Genomic DNA, 23,295 nt, shown 5'->3' on the forward strand with positions numbered 1-23,295 from the left:
GCCCCAGCTGTAGAAGCGGTAATCATGGCCTCTGGGCACTGGTGGCCAAGACCCCCCCCCAGCACCAGGCAGCGTTGCCCACGGCACAGGTGCAGCATGGCTTGTTAAGGCACTGCATGCTGTCTTGGAGCTGGGGCTGAGCACTGCCGGGCCCTGGCTGACTTGTAGAGCCTCCCCAGCTCCCAGATGAATCAAACCGGGGGCTGGGGAATCAAACCCCTTGTCTTTTTTGAAGATATGTTCAAATAATCTCTCTATTGAATGACTGACTGCTGCTACCTTATGAGAACTTTGTTTAATTGCTATCCCTTTCTTTTGACTATAACTTCCACTAATCCATCTCAGTCATCTACTTCCTACATAGATTTTCAGTTGAGTTATGTATAATGGTGTTCTTTATACAAAAGCTAACTGGATTTGAAACAGCAAGTCAACAAAGTACTTGTGCATATACTTATCATTGGAGTAGTTCTACTATAATTAACAGGATTAGTCACATGGTTAAAACAAAAGTTAGATAAATACTGAATCAGAGCCTTAGAGCTGAAATCAGAAACCATCCTGAGACACAGTGAAACTCATATCATGTTAATATCTTAATAGTTATAAAATCTGGACATTAAAAAATTTTCCACTGGAAAATTATTTTTTCTGTACATTTAAAAAAAGTCTGCCTATATTACCTGCCTATACATTTTCAAATCCTTTTAATTCCTAAGTTTTTACATTAATGTGCGTATCTCAAGTGGAATGTTTATTTGCCACAGTAAAACAAATTTAGTAGCACCAGGAAGAATCAAATGGACCAGCTTTGATGCACTGGCCTTGTATCCAGTTCATGTAGTCTGTTTTTATCAATTTAAAGAAAGGACTGAGTTGACTAGAACACTGCAAGCAAGAGGGGCTATTACTTAGAGTGGCACTTGAATTTATTCATGCCATTATTTGTTTTTCAATCTGCAACTTATACAGAAGAAGTTTTATTGCTCTAAAGTTTAACTCCCCAATACTGCAGGCAATCATATCACATGATCCCTTTCATAAAGTTATCAACCTCTAAGCTGAAACTAGTTACACAGTACTACTGTTCCAGAACCTTACTCCTTTGATGGTCAGAAACCTAAACATTTATCAGTTTATTACCATTTGTCTTTGAACTAACAAGCTCAAATAGCTCTTCTCTCCCCTTTGTGTTTAACTACCATTCAGATGTATTTATGAAAATAATCATACCCTTCTCAGCCTTCACTATGCTACGCCAAGCTATTTTAGCTTCCTCTGATAAAATACGCTCTATCTGTATCCTGGCTGTCCTACTAGCCCTCCACACCTTTCCTGCTTAATTAAATACTTGTTTCATACAAGTGACAAAAGTTGTAAAAAAGTATTATGGAGGAGGACATACAACTGCTTTGTACAATACAATGTGTGTGAAGATGGGCTTTTCCTTGCAGAGGTGAGGGACAGGACTAGGAGTAGCAACCTCAAGCTACAACAGGGGAAATTAAGACTGGGGATTAAGAGGAACTTTCCAACTTTGAGGGCAGAACAGGCTACCTAAAGAAACTGCGGAAAGAAGGTAATGGCTCGGATTGTTCAGTAAGGGATGATCTTGCCTTGAACAGGGGCTGAACTAGATGACCTTATGATGTCCCTTCCAGCCCTACTTTCCTACAACCTTAACTGATTAACTCCCAGCTTCTACCAAAAGGTTGTGTACTCCCCAAGATCAGGTCCAGTAAAGACTTTTGGTGCCTAAAGGTTAGGCACTGAAGCATTTGGCATCGAGAAAAGAATCCAAAACCGAATTTAACAGGCCTAGGCATCATATATACACTATGCAGAGAAGGTTAAGCACCTAACCTAGGTTCAGAGGTGAACCAGAAAACTGTGCTGTGAATGGGGAACAACTTCAAGTTATCCAATAAATACAGAGCTAGCGAGATAAACACAGGGCTCTGTCTGAAATCCTGCTGAGATGCCTGACTTAGAGCTGCAGGATGGACAGGAACTTCAAGCCCTTTGGAATTTAGAGTGTGCAGGCTTCTCCAAAGGGTAGAGAACTAAAAGCAATGAATGAATGAATGATCTTATTTGCCTTTTAAAACTTGTGAAAGGAAGGCAGACAACAACCATAACAAGGCAGTGACAATATCAACCTTAAAGTACCCCTGTAATTATAACTAGGAACCCACCAAAATTGCAATTTAGCTGATTTCATGGAAAATGTGAAATCCAGCATTGTCCAGACAGAGGTGGACAAAGTCTATGAAATCCAGGGGGGAAAAAAACAGAAAGAAAGAAACTTACTGAAAATAAAATGCTGGCTCCCCAAAGGAAACCAGCAGTCCTCATGGTGCTGCAGCCCAGCTGTGCAGCCTACTGGGGTGGAAAGTGGAGAGAGGGGACTGCCAGTACAAAGGGGAGCCCAAGATGGCTGCTGCCCCTGTCTTTTACAGCTGGCTGGCTGAGAGGGCTGCCTATCATGCTGACCTGCCCCTCTACATTAATCGGTGGTGAGGGGCAGGGCTGCATGACAGACAGCCCTTGCAATCAATCAGCAGTGAGGGACAAGGCCATATGACAGACAGCCCTTGCTGCCAGTCAAAGGTGAGGTGTGGAACCATTCGGGCTCCTTGGCCAGAAGCATGCAGGAGCCCTAGCCATGATAAGCCCTCAAAAATGCCAGCCAGCCCCATGATCTGTCCCCAAAATCAGCCAAATGCTTCCCTGAATTGGGTAGACCTCTATAGCACTTGCCCAAAAACTATACTCGGATTCTAAGCCATGTTCAGCCTAAAGGGGGTTCAAACCTGCATCTTCCACCACCCCGACAGAGTGCCCAAATTATTACGGTAAAGATACAGTTGGGTTCTCCAACCTTCCTCTTGTACATATATAACTAGGAAGAAATGAAAAAGAATTCATGTGACCAGAGAGAAACAGCACTACACTGAGTACACTATAGCACTGTAGTTAGGACATCCATTTGGGAAAAAAAACTTTTAAGTTTCCAGCAGGATTTGAGAATGAGCTAGGTCCCTAATTGCTCAATCTAGTCCAGTTCTGGGCATAGAGATTTTTGTTAACTGAGATACCATGCAAGTTTTAGGTGATGCTGAGGTAACCCTGCTGAGGATTTTGGGAGGGGCTGGGGTGGTTGTTGTTCTTGCTTAAAGCCTGGATGTATATGCACATATATACACTCATATAGGGTTTTTATATACTCCATATATAAATATACACACATACGTGTGTGTGTGTGTGTATATTATATATGTGTGTATATACACATATACATACACACATACACGTATACATAGAAGAAAATTTCCCTTGCTATAGCAAAATCTTGTGAAAAAGGTTTCCTGGAAAGGGAAAGAGAATCTAGAGTGAGTAACAAACTGAATTGGTTTGCATATGTAACTAGAACTGTATTCAGAAATCAGTGATCTAACTTAATGTGAATTCATACAGACTGGAAATGGGCCAAGCTGTTGTTAAAGGGAGGAAGTGAGAAAGACATCAGAGAACTGCAGGCACCTCTCAACCACAGCAAAGGCCTCCTAACCGTGGAGATGCCAATGCTTCATGGGCAGCTTCAAGAATCAAAATGTCAGTTGACAAGAAGACAGCCAAGTATGTCTGAGGATTGAATATGACTTACCAACATCTATAAGAAAATTGTACTGAACAAGACTCAAAGGAATAAATGGGCAGCTCTACTGCATTTAGAAGTACCTACAGCATCAGTCTTCATGTTAAGCAGCACTGAAACTTCAAAAAGGAACCTTCTATAACACTGTAAAACCCCCTTTAGAAACTACAATTCACGGTGGGGTCAAAACTGCAGGCATGCTAGCCCCTGCAGAAGCCACAAAACCTGCCACGTTTCAAAGATATAGGTGCAGGGGTTTGGGGGAAACTGCACCCCTTGAAACATAGTGCTGAGAAGGGGCTACTAATTCCTGTAAGTTTCCTCCAAATCAAGACAGAAATGACAAAGTTATAGGCTGTTTTGTCCTTCCCCATTATATCCTATGGGTGAAACATTGAAAAAAGTTTTGCTGTTTTGACCCGGTTTCAATGGAATGGAATGGAACAGAACAGAACAGCTGTTTTGAATTAAAACAAAATTCGAAACAAAACACCTTTCCGTCAAAACCCTGGTAGAAATGGCAGCATTCCGTTTCGTACAGCCATACAGTGCTTTCTTCCCCTAGCTCTCTCATTAATTCTTTCCCTTTCCCTTAGGTTAAGCATCTTTTCTTACTAGCTTTGTTTATTTCTTCTCATTTTAGCCTCTTTCCTGAGATTTGAACTGTGCCAATCCTGTGATGTTGCTGTGCCTTTATCTGATGGGCATGCATCTTCTCTTATTGAGAAATGTTCTGATATTGTTTTACTAAAATAAAGAACCTTCAAGGATGTGAAATCTAGTTTCAGATACATTTTTTGGATAACTACAGGATCTAATTCTGGTTCAGGGCATAGAGACTTATCTGACTATCATGAATTTTCCAGATGTTCCTTCTTTCTGGCTACAGAAAGACCTGCAAAAGTCATGGCATTCAGACTGGCTCCTGGGAGAGGTCTTTGTTCAGGCCTTCTTGAAAAAGTCTTCCTTGTCCTCACATTACCCATTTGAAATTTGAGATTTCATAGTCTTGTAAGTTTACCACTGAAGCTTATAGAAACTCTGGCATTAACCGCCAGCTCAGACAGTGTTTGTCTCACTATCAAAAAGGCTTGGGGCAACCCTGATGCACCTCTGAATCTCTTCCACAGAGCAACTTCTGCTTCAGTTTTAAAATTTGTGGAGAGTGCAAAGGGATATTTGGGCACCAACCCCATGCTACTTCCTGGTGTATCCATTTCCTTCATGGGCCACCCAGTCCACTGTAGTAGTGAGGGGGTTTATGCTGCAGTTGGATACTTTTTACCTTGGCTGCCTGTAGTAAAGTTTGATCTATTATCCATTACTGTATCCACAGTTCTGACTTGGAAAAATTGGCCTAAGATCCCTTCACTGTGCCACAAGCTATGGAGATTGACTTTTCCTATGTGGTTTTATTGGCTTGAGACTTCCAAGCTGTTTCTGTACTTGATATATCTGGTCTTCTCCTGTTTTCCTTATCAACCTTGACATCTCAGACTCTGGGTTAGTACTACAAAAACAGAGACAGCTAAGAGGATTCTCTAGATCCAGCTGTGAATCATGGTGATCTACAAGAGACTGATCGATTCTCATTTTTTCCCTGAGATGAGATTTACATTCCCAGCCTCCCCTCCCTCCTATTAGATGGATGATTTCAGGGACCGATATGTTGTCTTATATAAACCATTCACATTTCCTGGCAGGAAGTCAGTAAGTAAGTCTTCACGTAGTTGACTTCCTACTGCAGTCCAATCCAACAAGTGCTTGTCTGGATATCAACGAGATCATTATGGACTACAAATTAAAAGTAGGAGATACCAGCTGCTTTCCTGTCCATCTGTAAGGAGAGTAGAACAGAAGCATTAGATTCCTGGTAGAGGGGCTGAGTTTCTCACTCCATTTTGGTCATTACTGTCATTGAGAAGGCAATTTGTAGATGGATAATTTTAGGTCAATCCTGAAATAAATAGTCAAAACTACTGGACCTGTCCAGAAGAATTTTCTCTCTTCTCCACCCCCACCGTAAGTCACAATTTGGAATAGTCATTGGCTTACCTCTTTTTGTCTTGTCCAGTTTTCACAAACATAACCATATTGGTAATGTGGAATCCTTACTGGTAGAGTCAGGTGCATACCTTTTGTCTCAAAAGGGCAAGCAATACAAAGATCTCACTGCAATGGCTCTAAATCATGGATGGACAGTATGGCACTTCCGGCTAGCGGCCAGATTCTGTTTTCCAGCAACCCCTTCCCACACTGCTGCGGCCCTGGACCAGCTCCTCTCCTGGCCACGCACACCTACCAACACTGCTGGGGTCAGTCTCTGTGGAAACCCTGGTTGCTGCGCTGTCATAGCCCCACTGTTATGGGGGTCTCCATGGAAACTGGCTGCAGTGATGCAGGCAGGGGCTTCTGGGAAATGGAGTCCCCCGTGGGCCTGATCCAGCTCACAGACCAGATTTTGCCTGCCCCTGTCCTAAATGCTGCTGAAACTGCCTTATGGTCCACTGCCTATAGCAGTTATGACAGCCTTGTTTTGTTTTATGGAATTGTAGTTTCTAAAGGGGGTTTTGAAGGGGAACATGAAGCTTGCCATGTTTCAAGGGGTGCAGTTTCCCCCAAACCCCTGCACCTATATCTTTGAAACGTGGCAGGCTTTGTGGCTTCCGCAGGGGCTAGCATGCCTGCAGCTTTGACCCCACCATGGCATAACATATACACAAGCTTTGCTTTCAAAACTTTGGAGTGCAGTTTCCCCAAACTCCCTGCAAGTTTCATCCAAATCAGGCCAGAAATGACCAAGTTATAGGATGTTTCAACCTTCCCCATTATAGCCTATGGGCGAAATGTAGAAAACAGCATCAAAACGGCAAAATGTTTCAACTTGCCTCATTTTGTTTCGAGGCTCTTTCGACTGTATCTGTTCTGTTTCAATTTTGCTGTTTCGACCTCAAAACGGGTCAAAACAGCATTGAAACAAAACTGGCAGTGAAATTTCGCACAGCCCTAGAAAGCATCTCTTAATATAGCTGTGCCTCATGGACAATACAATAAAATACATGCCCAGTAGGTGACTTCCCAAAAAAGGAAGTAGTGGTAAAATAAGGCTCTTTTTATAAGAAGCAATATAGTAAAATAGGTTTGAAGGCATACGGTCATAAGTATTGGTCAACAAAATACGTGTCTATCAAGATAGTTGAGAAGAACCAAGAAGCAAAGAGCAGGATACATGGAGGGGCCAGAATACAGGTAATGTCAAGGCAAAAATAATCAAGTAGTTTAATTCCTAGGATTCAAATAAGGCCACAAATTCACTTAATGCCCAAAGAAGTCACACTGTAACCATCATTGATTTCTACCTTCCATGGCCAAAACCAAAGTAATAATCTCAGAATGGTTTCTGCATCCCACCTGAAATTCCTTCATAATTCAGATCCCTTTTATATGATTTTTAAAGCTATTGAAGAGCCTGGACATGCAACATTTTAGATAGCATATCATATATCATCTTATATTAAAGAACTCTTTAATACCATTTTACATTTTAGCTAGTAGAATAATTAGCATTTCAATAATACAGTTTGTGTGTAAAACAATGGACAGGCTTGCAGTATTGGAATCTTACAAACCTGAAAAGATTACAAATGGCGACTGCCAACAGGGGGTGGGAGTAGGTATCCACCCCCATATGCCTCACAGTGGATCAGTGGAAGGAGAGTAAAGGGGAAGCGAGTACCCAACCCATTATACTTTATAGTGAGAGTGGATAAAAATCAACTATTAAAAAAAAACAAACCCAAAACCTGGGGGTTTTATTTAAATCAGATCTTTTTTAAATTAATCTTGGGGTTTAATTTATGTTAAAGCTGAAATATATCATCATGGAATAGGGATTATACCTTTTAATTTTATACTATTTGAGACAATATATTCATGTAACCTTTTTAGAGAAGTTTTATAAATAGGTCAGAACAGGACTATATTAGAGGCCCAAATCTTATGGTTTTCCCAGAGGTTCCTTAATAGAATAGTAAAGATTAAAGAAAACCACGCTACCCAATGGGATTCAGTGCTCAGCCTAGAAGATCCCATTAAGCATCTCTGTGATGGTTAGTTTCAGTTCTCAAACTGCAGATTTGTCTCTCCAGAAATAACATTCTTGTCAATAGCAGCATATGGAGATGATAGATAACAAACCCGATTGCGTACCCATCAGCTCTTTTGTCTTTCTGCAAGTTTGTGTACACACAGTCCAGCCCTTACCTTTCTCTAAAAGTGCAAGAAGTTAAATGAATAAAGGACAAACAACAATGCACTTTTTGTAGAAAACAATGATTAAACCAAGGTTTCCTGACCAGTGATTTAAGTCATGATTTAAAAATCAATTTGATTTAAATCAAATCCACCCTGCTTTAGTGGGTGAGTGCAGGGGAAGGACAGAGGAGTACTTTTCAAGAACCTATTTAAAACTGTACTTGATTTTCCAGGGATGGTTTTAAACAAGTTCAGGCAGATTTAACCAGTGGTATGTCTAGTACTTTTTAAGAACCTATTTAAAACAGTACTTGATTTTCCAGGGATAGTTTTAAACCAGTTCAGGCAGATTTAACCAGTTTAACCAGTGGTATGTCTGTCTACTTCAGGTTTAAAATACATTTAAAAGTATTCCAAATGTTACATTTGTCTATACCAGAAGGGTGTTTTCTAGGCCTAGAAGCAAACATTATCATTGAACTGCTACTTATTATGCAAGCTTTGTAAGGGAAACTAAATTAATTATCTCTAGTAAACTGGCCAATGGCAAAAATGTGTGAATTGCAAGGAAACTTCTTGTATTCAGATTAATTCTGAAAGAAGAGAAGGTTTTGAATTTTCTTTATTACTGTAGGGACCCCAGAGTTCAATGAGATTATAAAGTGAATTTTTCATGTTCCTTAAAGACTGCATGAAGCTCACAAAACAACAACAGGGAAAACATACCAAGAAAAGGGTCAAGATTTTCACACATCCCTAGTGATTTAACCTATGTCCCCCTGAAAGTCAACAGCAATCTTAGTATCTTCAGGAAAAATTTCATTTCGAGACAACTCAACATATCCACGTACACAACCTTAGCTGTCCGCAATTAAAGATAATTTTCGTATATGAAAACTAAGTAGAAAAAAAAAAAGTGAAGAGTACTGACAACATTCACACTAACAAAATGTTGTATATACATCACTGCTTCTGCATTTTAAAGGCATTTCTAGATACTTTAACAGCTCTGTTAGCCACATCATCTTTGAATTATTTTTAAAACTTCAATGCATGGTTAATAACGGCTGTTAGGGTAGAATGATGATAACAAGCATTTCTCTCACTTGCTCCTAAAATCTTCCACAGATGGAGATTCAAGTTTTTTTGGGTAGCTTTTTCCAATGCTTAACCTCCCTCGTGGTAAGAAATTTCTTCCTAATATCCAACCTAAATGCCTTCGATTGCAATTTAAGACCATTACTACTTGACCTGACCTCTGAGGACTCCAAGAATAATCTATTACCATTCAGTTCATAAGCAACCTTAAGCCTCTCGCTTCTCCAGAAAAAACGGTCCAAATTCCTTATAAATAACTTTCTAGACCTCTACCAATTTTGTAGACCTCTATACTGCACTCTATGTTATTCCACATCTTTCTTAAACTTTAGTGTCCAAAAATGGACACAGTATTCCAAGTGAGGCCTCATCGTTACTGAACAGAGTGGAAAAATTACCATGTGCAGACATCCCGGCTAAGAGTAGACAGTCAAAAAGTCCAAGGCTGAATCAATTCAGTGTTTGCAGGTTAATCCAAGCTGTTTAGACTGAACTGATAACCATTTCAACTAGCACCTGTTAATACAGACCAGTATATTACTGCCTTTTCTTTTTTTTTTGGGGGGGGGGGGATTTGTTGTGGGGGGAAAAGGGAGAGTAACTAGAGCGCGCTGATGACCCATATTCACCTTGCAGTCCATTATAATGTTTCTAGTAGGGCTGTGCGAGTCTTCTGATCCGGAGCCACTTCGGATGCTTCAGCGTCCAAAGCAGCAGGCCCAGATCGAAGTGGGACGAAGAGTCCGAAGCACTTCCGACCCGCTTTGGACATCTTGATTGACAATTAGAAGTGGGAGGAGGAGCAGGGGAGGGATGGAGAGTGTGGGGGGGAAAGGAAGGAGGAACGGGGCGGGAAGACTGACATCTGCAGGTAGCCAGAGAGAAGGATTTCTCACTGGCTACCTTTCCAATGGCAGTGTCTGTGGGGTGGGAAGGGGAGCAGGGGAGGGAGAGACAGTGGGGAGGAAAGACTGACATTTGTAGGTAGCCAGTGAGAACAACCCCCCTCAACGAAGACATATTCTATTCCCAAGCAGCCTTGACATCAGTGCTGCCAATGGAAGCCAGGAGGTGGGAGCAGTGTCTGCATGTGACATCCCTGCACAAACCACTTTTCAGACCTGGGCGTATGAACTGCACTTCATCAGCTTCCTAGATAATAGGTACACAAACTCATGGACTCAATATACACAGTGGAATTCTGGCACACTGCGACCTGCCAGACACCCGACACCCCAGGCACCTCTGCACTTTTACCTGCATTGCTACATCCCCCTTTCCCCTCTATCTCCCACCCCAGCCTTTCCCTCCCCCCCCAACATCTCCATTTCCATTTTCACTCACTGGCTTTCTTGCCTGTACTGCAGGCCAGGCCAACCTCTGGCTTCTTTACTATTCTTTCCATCCAGAACCAACTGCAGGTACTTCCTCAGCCTCACAAAGGGGTTTTCAACACTAAAGCTTCCAAAAAAACATTAAGTATTCCTTTTTATTTCATAATACACATACAGACATAAAAACACAAGATAAACCATCACACACCATGAATAACATCATATGTCTAACACAACACAACATCTTTACTACTTGCTGTCAATTCCTTTATAAAAAGAAAGGCTCTGTGACAGTCCCATTTGGGTACCTTTGATGCTGCTGCTGATGCTACTGGTGTTCAGCCAGCTAAGTTATTTTACATGCTCTCACGTAAAGCGGAGGACCAGGTGTAAGGCTGTTGGGGAGGAGGCGGCCTCACTGGATCATACTGCCGCGTTGTGCAGAGGCCCCAGCGCCAGGAAGGGCACACCTTAACACATGCACACCTTAACACATGCACAGTGTCACCCACCTACATCATGAGTTTTGTCTGTCAGCAGTGTGGGGGGCAGGGCCTGGACGACAGACTCTCCCAGCGAGACACATCAGGCTTTGTGGCCTGCACTAGATTTAATGCCCCTGTGCCCCAAGACAGATGCAGTCACCCACCCACACACACAACGAGTTTTGCCTGTCAGCAGCTTGGGGTGCAGCTCCCAAACCCCTGCACTGATCTTCTTGAAACTTGGCAGGCTTTGTGGCCTCACCAGGGGCTAGCATCCCTGCAGTTTTCAGCCCCCTGTGGTATAATACGTAGATGTGACAGGAGTTTTGCTTTCAAGAATTTGGGGTGCAGTTCCCCCCAAATCCCTGCATCTATCTTCTTGACAGTTGGCAGGCTTCATGCACTTAGCAGAGGCTACCATCCCTGCAAGTTGCACCTAAATCACAGCTAAAATGACAAAGTTACAGATATTTAATTCATCCCCTATCATAGCCTATAGCTGGATCTCCGAAGTGGCTCCGAAGCTTTGGAGCTGCTTCGGCCAGATTGAAATGGCAAACTGATCTGGAGCTCCGGATTGGATTGCGGCCATCCAAAGCAGCTGAATCCAAAGCCAGATTGGATCGCTGCCGACTCGCACAGGCCTAGTTTCTATGTCTTTTGCGCTCCAACACAGGTTATGTTCATTGTGCAATTAGCCAGTTACCTAAACTAAATGCATTATTCAATTAGACATGCAAAATAATTATAGAATGATAAAAATGACTATCCAACTATAAAAACAGCTATATGTTGCTTGAAAAATGTTGAATGTTTTTGTAGATGGTTTCTATCAAGTTTTAATTTGAACACGTGGAATATCACACATTGGGTGACAGTTCTTTGCCAGGCTCTCTGGTATCTCAAGGTGCACTGATCTCCATCACCTCACAGGACACTTAATTGGAAAAGCAACCAGCCCTTGGATATCAATCCTACCGCTCTCTAGTGGAGGTTCTCCATCCCCCAAGACTTTGTCAAAAAGTGAAAAAGCCTTCCACAGGCACAGAGCAAGGCACTGGGCATTCCTCTCCCTGTGCTGGGCAGGGTAGAGGAAAACAAGCTTCCAAGCTAAGAGCCAGGCTCCATGCTGGTAACCCCTCCCGAACCTGAAGCATGCACAGCGGTTCCTTCCCTTTCCCTGCTCTGAGCAAAGTGCAAAGTAGGCCAGAATTTCTCAACAGCACAGAGCCATGTGCTCAAGCAAACCCGTACCCCAGAGTGCAAAGTGAGCAGGGGAATCCTCAGGGCACTTGGGAAAACCCTTGCCCGCAGGACAGAGCATGCTCCAGGGGTTCCCCCCCTTTCCTCACAAAGTGCAGTGGGGGAGGTTTCCCCATGTGCATGGCTCCATGTGGGGGCAGGAGGAGAGGGAGGGAAGTCCCAAGCTGTGCTCCACACTGGGGCAAAGCTCTGTACAGGGGGAGGAAGGGGGAGTCAATTTCCCCCTCATTCTGTGCTTTACTCAGCATGGGGAGAGAGAGGGAATCCATGTTGAACTCACAGAGCTCTATCACTGGATGTCAGCAGCAGCAGTGAGAACTGGCATGCCACTTTTCTTACTCCCCTTGACAGCCTTCCCTTTGCACATGTAGCTGTGCACAGGATGCAATGTTTTCATAGTGCAAAAAAGCCATGATATAATTGATATAATGTCTTCCACAGGCCTTGGAGATTTGGGTCAGATGGATATCCAAAAACAAATATTTGTGTTTTCTGCTCTCCCTTCTGTTTGGTCTCCCAGCTTCCCAGTTCACAGGCAGTACTGTAGCAAGGGGGGCAAGCGGGGTGACTGTCCCAGGCATCCAAGCTAAGGGGAGCCAACAGGAAGATTTTAGGAGCAAGTGAGAGAAATGCTTGTCATCATCATCCTACCCTAACAGCCATTAACTATGCATTGACGTTTTAAAAATAATTCACAGATGATGTGGCTAACAGAGCTGTTAAAGTTTCCAGAAATGCCGTTTAAAATGCAGGAGAAATGCCGTATATACTGCTTGTCTGGGAGTGCATGCATTGGCAGGAGCCACCCCTCCCCTGTTCCCATGCACCCCCTCCCCCTGCTAAATGAGCCACTGGTGCACAGGGCTGCATTGAGGGCAGCGGTATGGGGCTGTGCCCCTCAAAGCAGTGGCAGGCACTGGAGGTGCATTGCCAGTGCAACAGGGGGACAGCTTGCAGCACACTGGGTTGCACCTGCTGGGCTGGGCAGGCCATGGGGGAGGGACGCAGGGCAGGAGCTTGAGTCTGCAGCCTGCACCTGCCCCGAGTAGAGATCTGGGGGGTGCAGGTGCCCCATTCCCCCCAGGAGTGCGCAGCAGCGGGCAGCTGGCCCTGCCCCTCCCCCGGACAAGACACCTGTAACCCCGTTCTGCTCCCAGCTCAGGTCCTGAAGCCACACATTGTGGCCCCAAACCCCACCTGGCTGCGCAGCATCATCAGCCTGTGCCTGCTCCAGATACAGATCTGGGGGGCGCATGTTCTCCCTGCCCCCTGGGAGCACATGCAGCAGCAGAGAGCCACCCCACCTGACCCTACAGGAGGAAAGGAACAGGGGCAGGGGGCTGCAGACCTGGGTCTGTAGCCTGGGCAGCTGGGGGCTCCCTCCAGCAGGGCTGGGGGAGCAGAGGCTGTGGGTGGGGGGCAAGGGGCACCAGCATGGCTGTGGGTGTACCTTTAATTTTAATCACATATCTTGTAGGTTTTAGCAAAGAATTTGTGATTTTTTAGCAGAAAATTTGGTATTTTTGACATCAGCGAAAACCAGGATCCCTGGTGATAAATTACTGTACCTTTGATTCTTCCCAGTCTACTCATTAAGGTAGACTGGGAAAATAAAAATAGCAATTATTTTGGTTGTTTCCCTTTTCATTCTGGATGAAACAATTTCTAGAAAAGTCAGGCTGTTATGTTATAGGCTTGAGTTAGAATTAAAATATTCTGTGTCTGCAAGGGGAATATCTGTTTGTAAGTATCATTTACACAGTCAACTGCAAAGCATGTTGCCAGATTTCCCATCTGGTTTAATAACTCTCATACCAGGGTTCTGGCCATGGGTTTTGTCTTGCCCAAAATGTGAAAAGGTATGGGGACTGTGCCTTTTGAAACATACCAGTAACCTGGTACTGGGTTGCAGAAGTATAGCCCCCTCTGCAGCACTATACTAACTGTATGAAATATTGCTGTACAAAAGTTAACATGCATCTCAAGTTTCCTCACATCAAAACAGTAAGTGACAATTTAGGCTGCATCATCTGTGTACCTATGAACTTTATTTAAGAAAAATGTGATCAGATTTGCAACTAGTACCAATGTCAACAAGAGCAGATGGAGGTTTTTGTACACAGGGGTGCAGAGGAAGCTATAACTGCTACAAGGGTTGCTGCCCCCTACTCCTGGCCTCTCCCCCACACTGCCCCTGTGGCATGGTCTGCCCATTCCAATCACAGGGGCCTTTAAGTCCATGAATCAGGTAAGCACTGTGTCCCTACTCCCAGACTGGCATCCCCTCCCTTCCCTCCCATGCTCAGAGACTTCCATCCCCTCCCCTCAAATCTTTCCTATCCCCCAGTGATGATGCTGCTGCCCCTGAAGACCCAGGAAGGAGCGATGGGGTGGCCTCCAGAGCCATTATTTCCGTTCTCCAGCCAGGCTACACAGGGCGCCAAGCTCAGCTGGAGACAGCAGCAGGCACTTCCTAAGCATGTTACTGGGCTAGAAGGAGAACACCAGGGGGAACCAGGCAGCATTTTAAATTGGTGACTGTAGCTTGGCAACTACATTGGTAACTGTAGGTTGAAGCTACTAGATACTTTGAGCCAGTGACTCTCAACTAGGGTGCTACAGGGTGACACATAATACTAGTGCTGTTAGATATGCTTACACTTGCATCTGATTCACAAAATAAAACCAAAGATTTCAAGTAGAAATCCATAATGAAAAAATCTGAATTTGTATAGTTTTTGAGTTCTTTGCAACAGAATTGCTCTATTTTTCCATGGGGAAGGAGGGAGGAAATAATGAAAGCTAAGAGCCTGAATTTTCCGAGCAGTGCCTCAAGTCTAAAAAGGTTGACAACTACCATTCCAGGCATGTTTAAAAATTAAACAATAATTTTTTTTTAAAAAAGATCTTTTGCAGAGAGAAGAAAGTCTTTTCTGTTGAAATCTCTTCCTCTCCAGAATGTCAGAATTCTTTTCTGTCTAATAATCTAAAGAATAATCTTTGAAACCAAAAACTGACATTTTGCAGAATCATCTTTTAGGAGAGGTGTGGTGCACCTGTGGCAGGTGTGCCACAGGCAATGTCTGACTGGCAGAGACAGGCACCACAACAGCAGATGGGGCATGGGACAGAAAGGAGAGCAGCTGGTGGGTTAGGGTAAGGAGATTGTGATGGTGCAGAGATAATTTTGGGCATTCCTAACCAAAATGTTGGCTCATCACTGTTTCAGGATTACCAAAACTCTGCCAGTTACTTGTCTAGCTCAGTACACATGAAAAAAGTCCTCTCAATCATTTTAAGCAGCTCATATTTTTTATATGCCAAGAAAAGGCAGCCAAATTTTCCTCACTGCATGTGAACTATTTTCCCCAAGCTTGCCAAGCACCTTGCATGAACACAAGGAAAAAAAGGTTAATAGGAAGTAGATGAGCAAAGGCAGATGAATTTTACTATGAGCAGAAATCTATATGCTTTGAGCAGTATTTGCAGAGTGAAGAGAAATATTGTTTCTTGCTCCTTTCTTGGATCTTATTTAATAGGATCGCTCACCTGCATCACATTAGATGCTGATTCTTTAATTTAACAATCTTTTCTGAAAAGCAAGAAGACACCTACATGTACTTTTGTAGTGTTAGAAATAGAGGAACTCACTGGCCCAAACAAAATGTACTGAATGGAAGTTTGGACAGTATAAGGGGCTATGGTAAGAATTAATACACAAGAATAAATATTTAGACAGCATTGTAAGTAACTGTACAGGAAAAGTGAAAATCACAACACAGTAAAGGCAGACACAGATGTTGTCTTAGCTCCACCAACTCCTGTCCCAAATTTTGTTTCCTTTATAGTACACTAACCTGTTGCAGTAATCTTTTCAGTTTCAGTAACTGAGTTTTTACAGCTGTGCAGTCTTGGACCATGTGCCGAAGTGTCATTTCATCAAGCATCACAGTATTTTCTGGTAAACCCACAAATTGTCTAGGAGCCTGGTAAAAGTTTGGTGTTCCATAATTTTCAAAGTGACCAACTGGAGACTCTGCGTACTTGGATCCTCTGAAAGAAGTGTTTATTTTAATATTAAGAGTAGAATCTTTGTCTGAACCTCAAAACTTTTTGCTGTTACACATTTTTCAGTTGCACATTTTAATAGTGTGTGTGTGTGTGTGTGTGTGTGTGTGTGCGCGCAGGTTCATAATCATAGAACACTAACACTCATTTTTAAAGCGACAAAGTATAAAGTGGAATAATTTATATTTCATATATCTAGGGCTAAGTTTGGACAGTTAAAAACCCTGACACTAAATCTATTTAATCTTCGCAGGTTAGTCCAAGCTATATATTGAACTGATAAGCAAGTGAACAGACAATCACTTCTGATTCCAGGAATGAAGCCACATGCCTGCAGTGGCTCAGGCCAGAAGCTAGGGGATGCTAGAACACACCTCCTTGATCACCTGGAGCAGACATCTGGGGGCAAGGCTAGCCTGCCCATCCTGGGCATAGGGGCTTATGGGGAAGGATTTTGTGGGTGCAGTGCAAAGCATCCTGGGATGCTGAGGGCCTGTGAGTTAACTTGAATCTGGAGGGGATCTGGGACAGAGGTTCAATCAATGGATTTAACCTAAATCAGTTAAGTCTGATACTACATCCATCCAGGTTCATCTTAAACTGGTCTCAGCCATTTTGAAAGCGATTTATATACACGGAACTTCTGTTTTGTTACAGATCTGAACCAATTTACAATCACTTTTACTGGTTTGTCTAACTTCTGTCCCTAGCTTAGCTATCCTAAATCTCTACTGGAGAAAAAGATCTAAAAAAGTTATTACTGTTATCTTCATAGTAACTTCTAGAAATGTAGCACTATAAACAAGAATGTCTAATAATCTTAATTCCCAGTAATCATGGAATCTGTTCACACCCGCACACTCACAAATATTTATTATATAAGTTGGCTTACAAAAAAACTACCTTTTTTTACTTTTTTAATACAAAGGTAAAAACTACTTAATCTAAAAACCACTTCAACAATCCAAAACAATAAAAGAAGGGATTTTTCTTTTAATACACATGATTGGGCATTTACAACATTTCCTAATCCACATAGAAACAACATGCTTCAGTTTCCAAGTTGGTGTCAGCCTAAGGTAAAATTGGTCACACTTGTATTAAGAACTTTTGAAAAAGCTTTGGGTTTGAAGGAAGTAATTTATAGCATAAATCTGAATGTTCTCAAAATAAACTAGTTATGGGCAAGGTTCAACAAAAAATATTACATCCTCCATTTCATCTGAAATGCTCTACTGGCAAAAGAAACTACGCATTGTAATACATTAATTTCTAAAAAATATATTACAAAGTTACACAACAATTCCTTACCTGCTAATATCATTTTTACCATGGAGAAAGTGGTCAGTATGGCCAAGATTATAATGATCTTGTGCACTCCAACGCTGTTGCGTCCTCTTCCAGAATCCCTCTGACTGTTTTCGGGCATTTCTGTCTTGTCTATCATAACGGTTCATATTTTTACATTCCACTACAAAGATTTAAGGTTATTATGTCTAACACATTTTACATATTCATTATCTACATAAATACAAGTAAATCTTAAAGGCTGCTAACAGGTGTACAGTCGAATCTCAACCTTTTTCAATTCAAACTGAACACAAATATAAACTGAAAATATAAGAAGAATTATTCTAAGATAGCACCTATAGTGTATTTTGGTTTGGGTTTTTGTTGGTTTTTTTACTATCTCTGTAGCAAATTCTGTGTTTATATTCTAAAAATAAACAATTTTAGACTACTAAAATCTGTAGTAGAATCTATAGGCCTTAAGGCTTTTCACATGCCAAATCCTACAGGAAGATCACTTTTAAAAACATTTATCAAGGGATAACAATACACAAACAGAGAAAGACGACATTTTAGAAAGCAGCAAAATACTTTTCTATTTAGAAAAAAGTATCCGGAGATAGCTACCAGCCTGACTTTTCTTTTCCAACTTGAAGAAAGTTTTAGTCATAGACTTTACCAAAACACTCCCAATATTTTTTAAAATCCTTTCTGGTCACATAAACAGTTCATGAGAACTCTCTGGCAACAATTTGTAAAGGACTACAAACAAAGCCAAAGCCGAACTGCAATCCCTACAGTCATACAAAGCAAAAAGATTAAAGTTATAAACTACTGTTCTCTCTCCTCCACTTACCCAAAAAGCTTTTCCTCACATTGTCAACCCCTTGTCAGACAAGCACAACATAATACTGTTTTATTCTGCTGCCTACTCAGACATAAGACATCGATAAACAGGCCTTCCTTCCTACTTAGTTCCGAGCCTGTGTGTGGTTGGGAAACGAGCCCAGTTTTACCCTGTGATTTAAATTCCTATCCTCGCTGTCTACGTACATACTTGTTGAAGTAGAACTGTTTCTATAAATAGTGTCTCAGCGCTAACCCAGACTCCGGAGACTAGAACAAGGAAAGTTTTTGGAAGCCTGTTAATAAGTCTTGAAGGTGCTGATATCAGTTACAATCATGTATAAATCAGAACGGCCACAGGCAAGTAAATAAAAAAAAAAAAAAAAAAAAAAAAAATCAGTTTAATCCTAAATTAAAGTTTTGTTGTAATAATCATACTTAGTCTTCTTTTGTAACTGCCAATTCTGTAACAAAACCCTGAGTTGGGAAGAAAACTTTACATAACTGCTCACTTTAAAAAAAGGATTACAGCACAGAATCATTTTAAAATGCTTCTGACAGCTCATTATGCACAAGTACAAAATAAAACAAAAACACCCATGAATTTATTTAGAAGTATGAATCTCAAGCAAAAATAATGATTTGATGTTTGTCTATTGACATTTAAACATTGTAATTCACTTTTCTGACCTAAATTCCCATGAAAACAAAAATATTGTGTTTTATGGATACATACCACACACAACTTTAAGAGCATCTTCACTAAGGTTCTTAACACACCCACAAGCATTTTATATTAAAAAACCATCCTAAAAATACCAGAGAGCTCAGAGATTGCCTGATACTATAATTTTTTAATTAAAAAAAAAAGCAGTCTCTCATGCCACTAGTTGAAACAATATGAACTTCTACATTCTGGATACAAAGTGATTAAGGAATTCTAATTTTTGCATGGATTTGCTAGTGAATTTGTATACTGAAGCATTAAAAAATATATCAATAAAACATAAGATATTTACATTTAAATTTTACTTGTATCAAGATTAACTGTCAGGTATTAAACTTTTTGAACATAGGTAGCTTTCCTTTTTTTAAACAGTCATTAACAGGTTTTGTATGAGGTCGTTCAAATTCAACTGTTGCTGCATTTACATTTTAAGAATTTATAAATGATAGGTTTTATCAATAAATAGATCCATCTTTAAAAAAAGAATTCCTTTCATATTTTCTAATGAAATAACCACAATTAATAAATTCATGAACTCTTTGACTATTACAACAGTTTTCTCACAAAATGGAAGTTTGGTGGAAGTGATATTTGTCACTGATGCAATTTTTTGCGTGTTCTATAAAAGCTGATTTTTTGTCAATTACAGGATGATAAAAATTGCACTTTGTCTATTCCCAATAAATTGTGTGATCTGCCACTGATTAAAAGGATGGCAAATTATTTATTTACCGCTTGCTAACTTAGCTGTGAAGTGCACAAACACCTCTCCACTGCACATGGACTTTTCACATCTATCATAATGTTTTCCAGAGTAATAACATACTGTACTTTATTTCATATAACCCACACAGTTTCCCCAAAAGAACTTCAGGTAAAAAGCTAACTGCTGCAGTTCTGGGAGCCACAAATTAACCATAAATTAATACTGCCACCACTCCCCCTTCCCACGGCAAATTTGCAGAACCATAGGGAGCACACACCACCTGCCAGCCCTCTGCACCTTAGGTCAGGCCATCACGTAGAGTTGGTCCATGGCTGGACCCCAGTGAGGTCAGAGCATGGGGCTGGCTGGATGTAGCACATGGCTCTGGAGCCAGTGGGTGACCCTAGACTCAGCATGATATAGCTGACTTTGCATTCTGGCTCCAAAGCCATGTGTCATGTGCTAGATCAGTTAAATTCCCTTCAAGATAACACTGTTTTCCCTTTGTCCAAGATGCCTGTATAAACCAGGGTGTGTACTACATTCAGGAGCATGGTATACAAACCAAGGTGTATACTACATTCAGTAGCATGGTATATGCAGGAAAATATTGCATCTGTAACTGCTGAGTTTTGAGTAGAATATTTTTAATTAATTTGTACATAGCAAAGTGGCCCTGTCCCTTCAACTGAAAAACTTAACTTAACTACAGTTGTGACTCTCACTTTCATATTAGATACATGTATTACATTCTTGACCTGGAGACTTTTGTTCATGTACAATGTTCAAGAAACTGCTTCACTAACCATTTTCACAAGGTGCGTCCTCAGGCAGGTCCACATCAAGCATGAGATCATCATCTTCAAGATCACATGAATCAAGGTTATTTAAGATATCCTTTTAAAAAAAAAAAAGAATGAGAAAGAATGGTGCGTTCTAATCAACGATGTCACTAATACTCACTTTATTTTGGTCATTAAATAGTATATTGTACATACCTTTCATACATGTCCAATATTGACGATACAGATCTTTCTCTAATTGTGAAATAAATGCTACTTGAGATGATTCATTTACAGAAAGACTAGCAATCAATACCATTTCTAGCTGCTTTATACAGTGACAAGCTATAAAATTTAACAATAAACATTTTGTACCTTGAATATTGAGGTTGTTACAATGGTCTTTCAGTTTATTGACTTTATCCTTTTTCCTAATATTTCTCCAAATGGAAAAAAAATTAAAAACTCTGCGTGTGCAAAATAAGTCTACTTATTTTAAGGAGATAATATAAACTGTAAGATGCTAGTTTGAAAAATCTTAACTTCTTAAAAGGTGAAAAAGGTACAAGTACAGCTGCCCGTCAACAATAATCAAAAGAATGAACTTTTGTTCAACTTCACAGCAATACCCAGTATGAAAAAAAATGAGTGAAGTAGTAAATACTGGAACTAGCATGACGTTACTCAAGGTACCTTATTAGTCTGTCCCAATCCTACTGAAGTTAAACCAGCATAAATAACCATAAGTTTAAGTATAATTTGGCAAGATATTCCACCATGGTTTACTCAAAACTCATTTCTTTTGCCATTGCCAAAGTGAGAGTTTTAGTGGCAGATGGAATCCTAGTAATGGAAGCTGGTAAGTTTAGCTATTAGCCCTCTAGATAACCCAGACCTAAGTATTTGGAAAGATCATGGAAACGAAAATAGAGCGTCAATTAACAGAAGTCATGGGTTGAGACTATTAAGTAGGATTCCAGTACAAATATACATGTCTTTTTTCAGTTGGAAACAAAATCATACACAATATGTAACTGACACATCCCTTTTCTCAATCATACAAGCTTCCAAGATGAAACAAAATAAAAACTGTCCCTTGCTTTGAATGAGAAGGTAGACGAGGTAGAACTCCAAAGGCACACAAAAGGGGGCAAGAAACAGGACACCTGCATTATTCCTGCTAGGATAACTTTGGGGTCAGTTTAGGTAGCCATCCTAATTGGTCACCAAAGCATCCAATAAGGTTCCAGCCATTACATCCAGTGACATCCCTGCCATATTGCCACCTCCTCCAACAAAACAAATTCTAATTCCCTCCACATCATCAAAAGCAACACCTAATTAAAAGAATCAGAGAAGTAGGCTAGAATGGATCTCTGGTGGAGGTCATCTAGTCCAACCCCTGCCTAAGGCAGAATCAACCCTACCCAAGCAACCCTATGCAAATCCATGGTCTAACTCTAACTACAAAGTCAACCCTAACACACGATGTAACACCCTAACGTAACATAGGTAAAGCAGGGGGACCACAAGGGCCAACATCCTGCTGCTGCATAATGGGTTAAACTATGCTGGAGAGATTCAAGGAAGAGAGCTACACCCCCAGCTAGGGGAAAGCAAAATGTGGAGAAGCTTGAGACAGTTCAGAGAATATCGGAGGCCTGAAGAGCAAGCCATACGAGGAAAGGCTGACAAATATAGAACTGTTCAGCCTAGAAAAGAGGAAAATTTTGTGGCAGCTTACAAATATATCAGAGGAGAACATCGGGGGCTAGGCGATCGACTATTCACCAAAGTGCCCCAGGGGAAAACTAGGAGCAACCGTCATAAACTCCCAGAAGATGGTTTTAGACTGAATACAAGGAAACCACAATCCACACCAATCTGACCAGGGTAAAACTCCTTCCTGACCCCAAATATGGCAATCAGACTGACCTTGAGCAGAGAGACAAATCCCTCAAGCCAGGAATCTCCAGGTTTGAGTCCCAGAAGGAACACTGGCATACCCCAGTCAAAATCCTCAGCCTTGGCTGTATCCAATGCTCAATGCTTCTGAAGAAGGTAAAAAAAGATACCCTGACACATACAGCAGCAAGAGGAAAAAAACAATTCCTTCCCAGTCCTAAGTGAGAACCAGTAAAGCACAGAAGCACGGGGATTACCTACAGTAAATCATCTCAGAACAATGCTTATCCAGGCTCTTGAACAACTTCAGTGACAGAGGTTCCACAACTTCCCTAGGCAGTCAATACCACTGCCTCACTAACTGTGAAGAAGTTCCTCCTAATATCCACTCTAAACCTAATTTGCTGCAACTTCAAGTCACCTACTCTCTGCAGAGATAACGAAGAGGGAAAACACCTTTCCTCTGGCAACTCCTCAGATATTTGAAGACTGGTGTCATGTCCCCACTAAAGTATCTTTGCTTCAAGCTGAACATGCCTATTTCCTTCAACCTCTTGTCATGACTGGTCTTCCAAGCCCTTTACCATTTTTGTCACCTACCTCTGGACCCTCGTTAAGTTCTCCACGTCATTTTTAAAACATGGAGCCCAAAACTGTACATGACACTCTAGATGAGGCCTAACTGGTGTTTCATAGATTCATAGACATTAGGGCTGGAAGGGACCTCGGAAGATTGAGTCCAGCCCTCCACCCAAAAGGCAGGAAGTCAGCTAGGGTCATAGGATCCCAGCAAGATAAGCATCCAATTTGCTCTTGAAGGTGTTCAGAGTAGGTGCTTGAACCACCTCCGCTGGCAGACTGTTCCAGACCTTGGGGGCT

The 23,295-nt window shown here is 41.5% G+C and overlaps 1 protein-coding gene across 7 annotated transcripts in view; it reads right to left on the reverse strand.

Annotated features, from left to right (window-relative positions):
• CCSER2 (coiled-coil serine rich protein 2) overlaps positions 1–23,295 on the reverse strand; it is a 144,573-nt gene that overhangs the window by 51,687 nt on the left and 69,591 nt on the right. For all 7 annotated transcript variants that reach the window (XM_019555804.1, XM_019555803.1, XM_019555805.1 and 4 more), the window contains 3 exons: positions 20,536–20,626; positions 17,472–17,631; positions 15,950–16,145 (listed from right to left, as the gene is read on the reverse strand). In XM_019555804.1, coding sequence (XP_019411349.1) covers positions 15,950–16,145; positions 17,472–17,631; positions 20,536–20,626 — 447 coding nt within the window. The remainder of the gene's footprint in view (positions 1–15,949; positions 16,146–17,471; positions 17,632–20,535; positions 20,627–23,295) is intronic.

The sequence above is a fragment of the Crocodylus porosus genome, unplaced genomic scaffold, assembly GCF_001723895.1.
Source record: "Crocodylus porosus isolate Cpor-Errol unplaced genomic scaffold, CroPor_comp1, whole genome shotgun sequence".
NCBI lineage: Eukaryota > Metazoa > Chordata > Crocodylia > Crocodylidae > Crocodylus > Crocodylus porosus.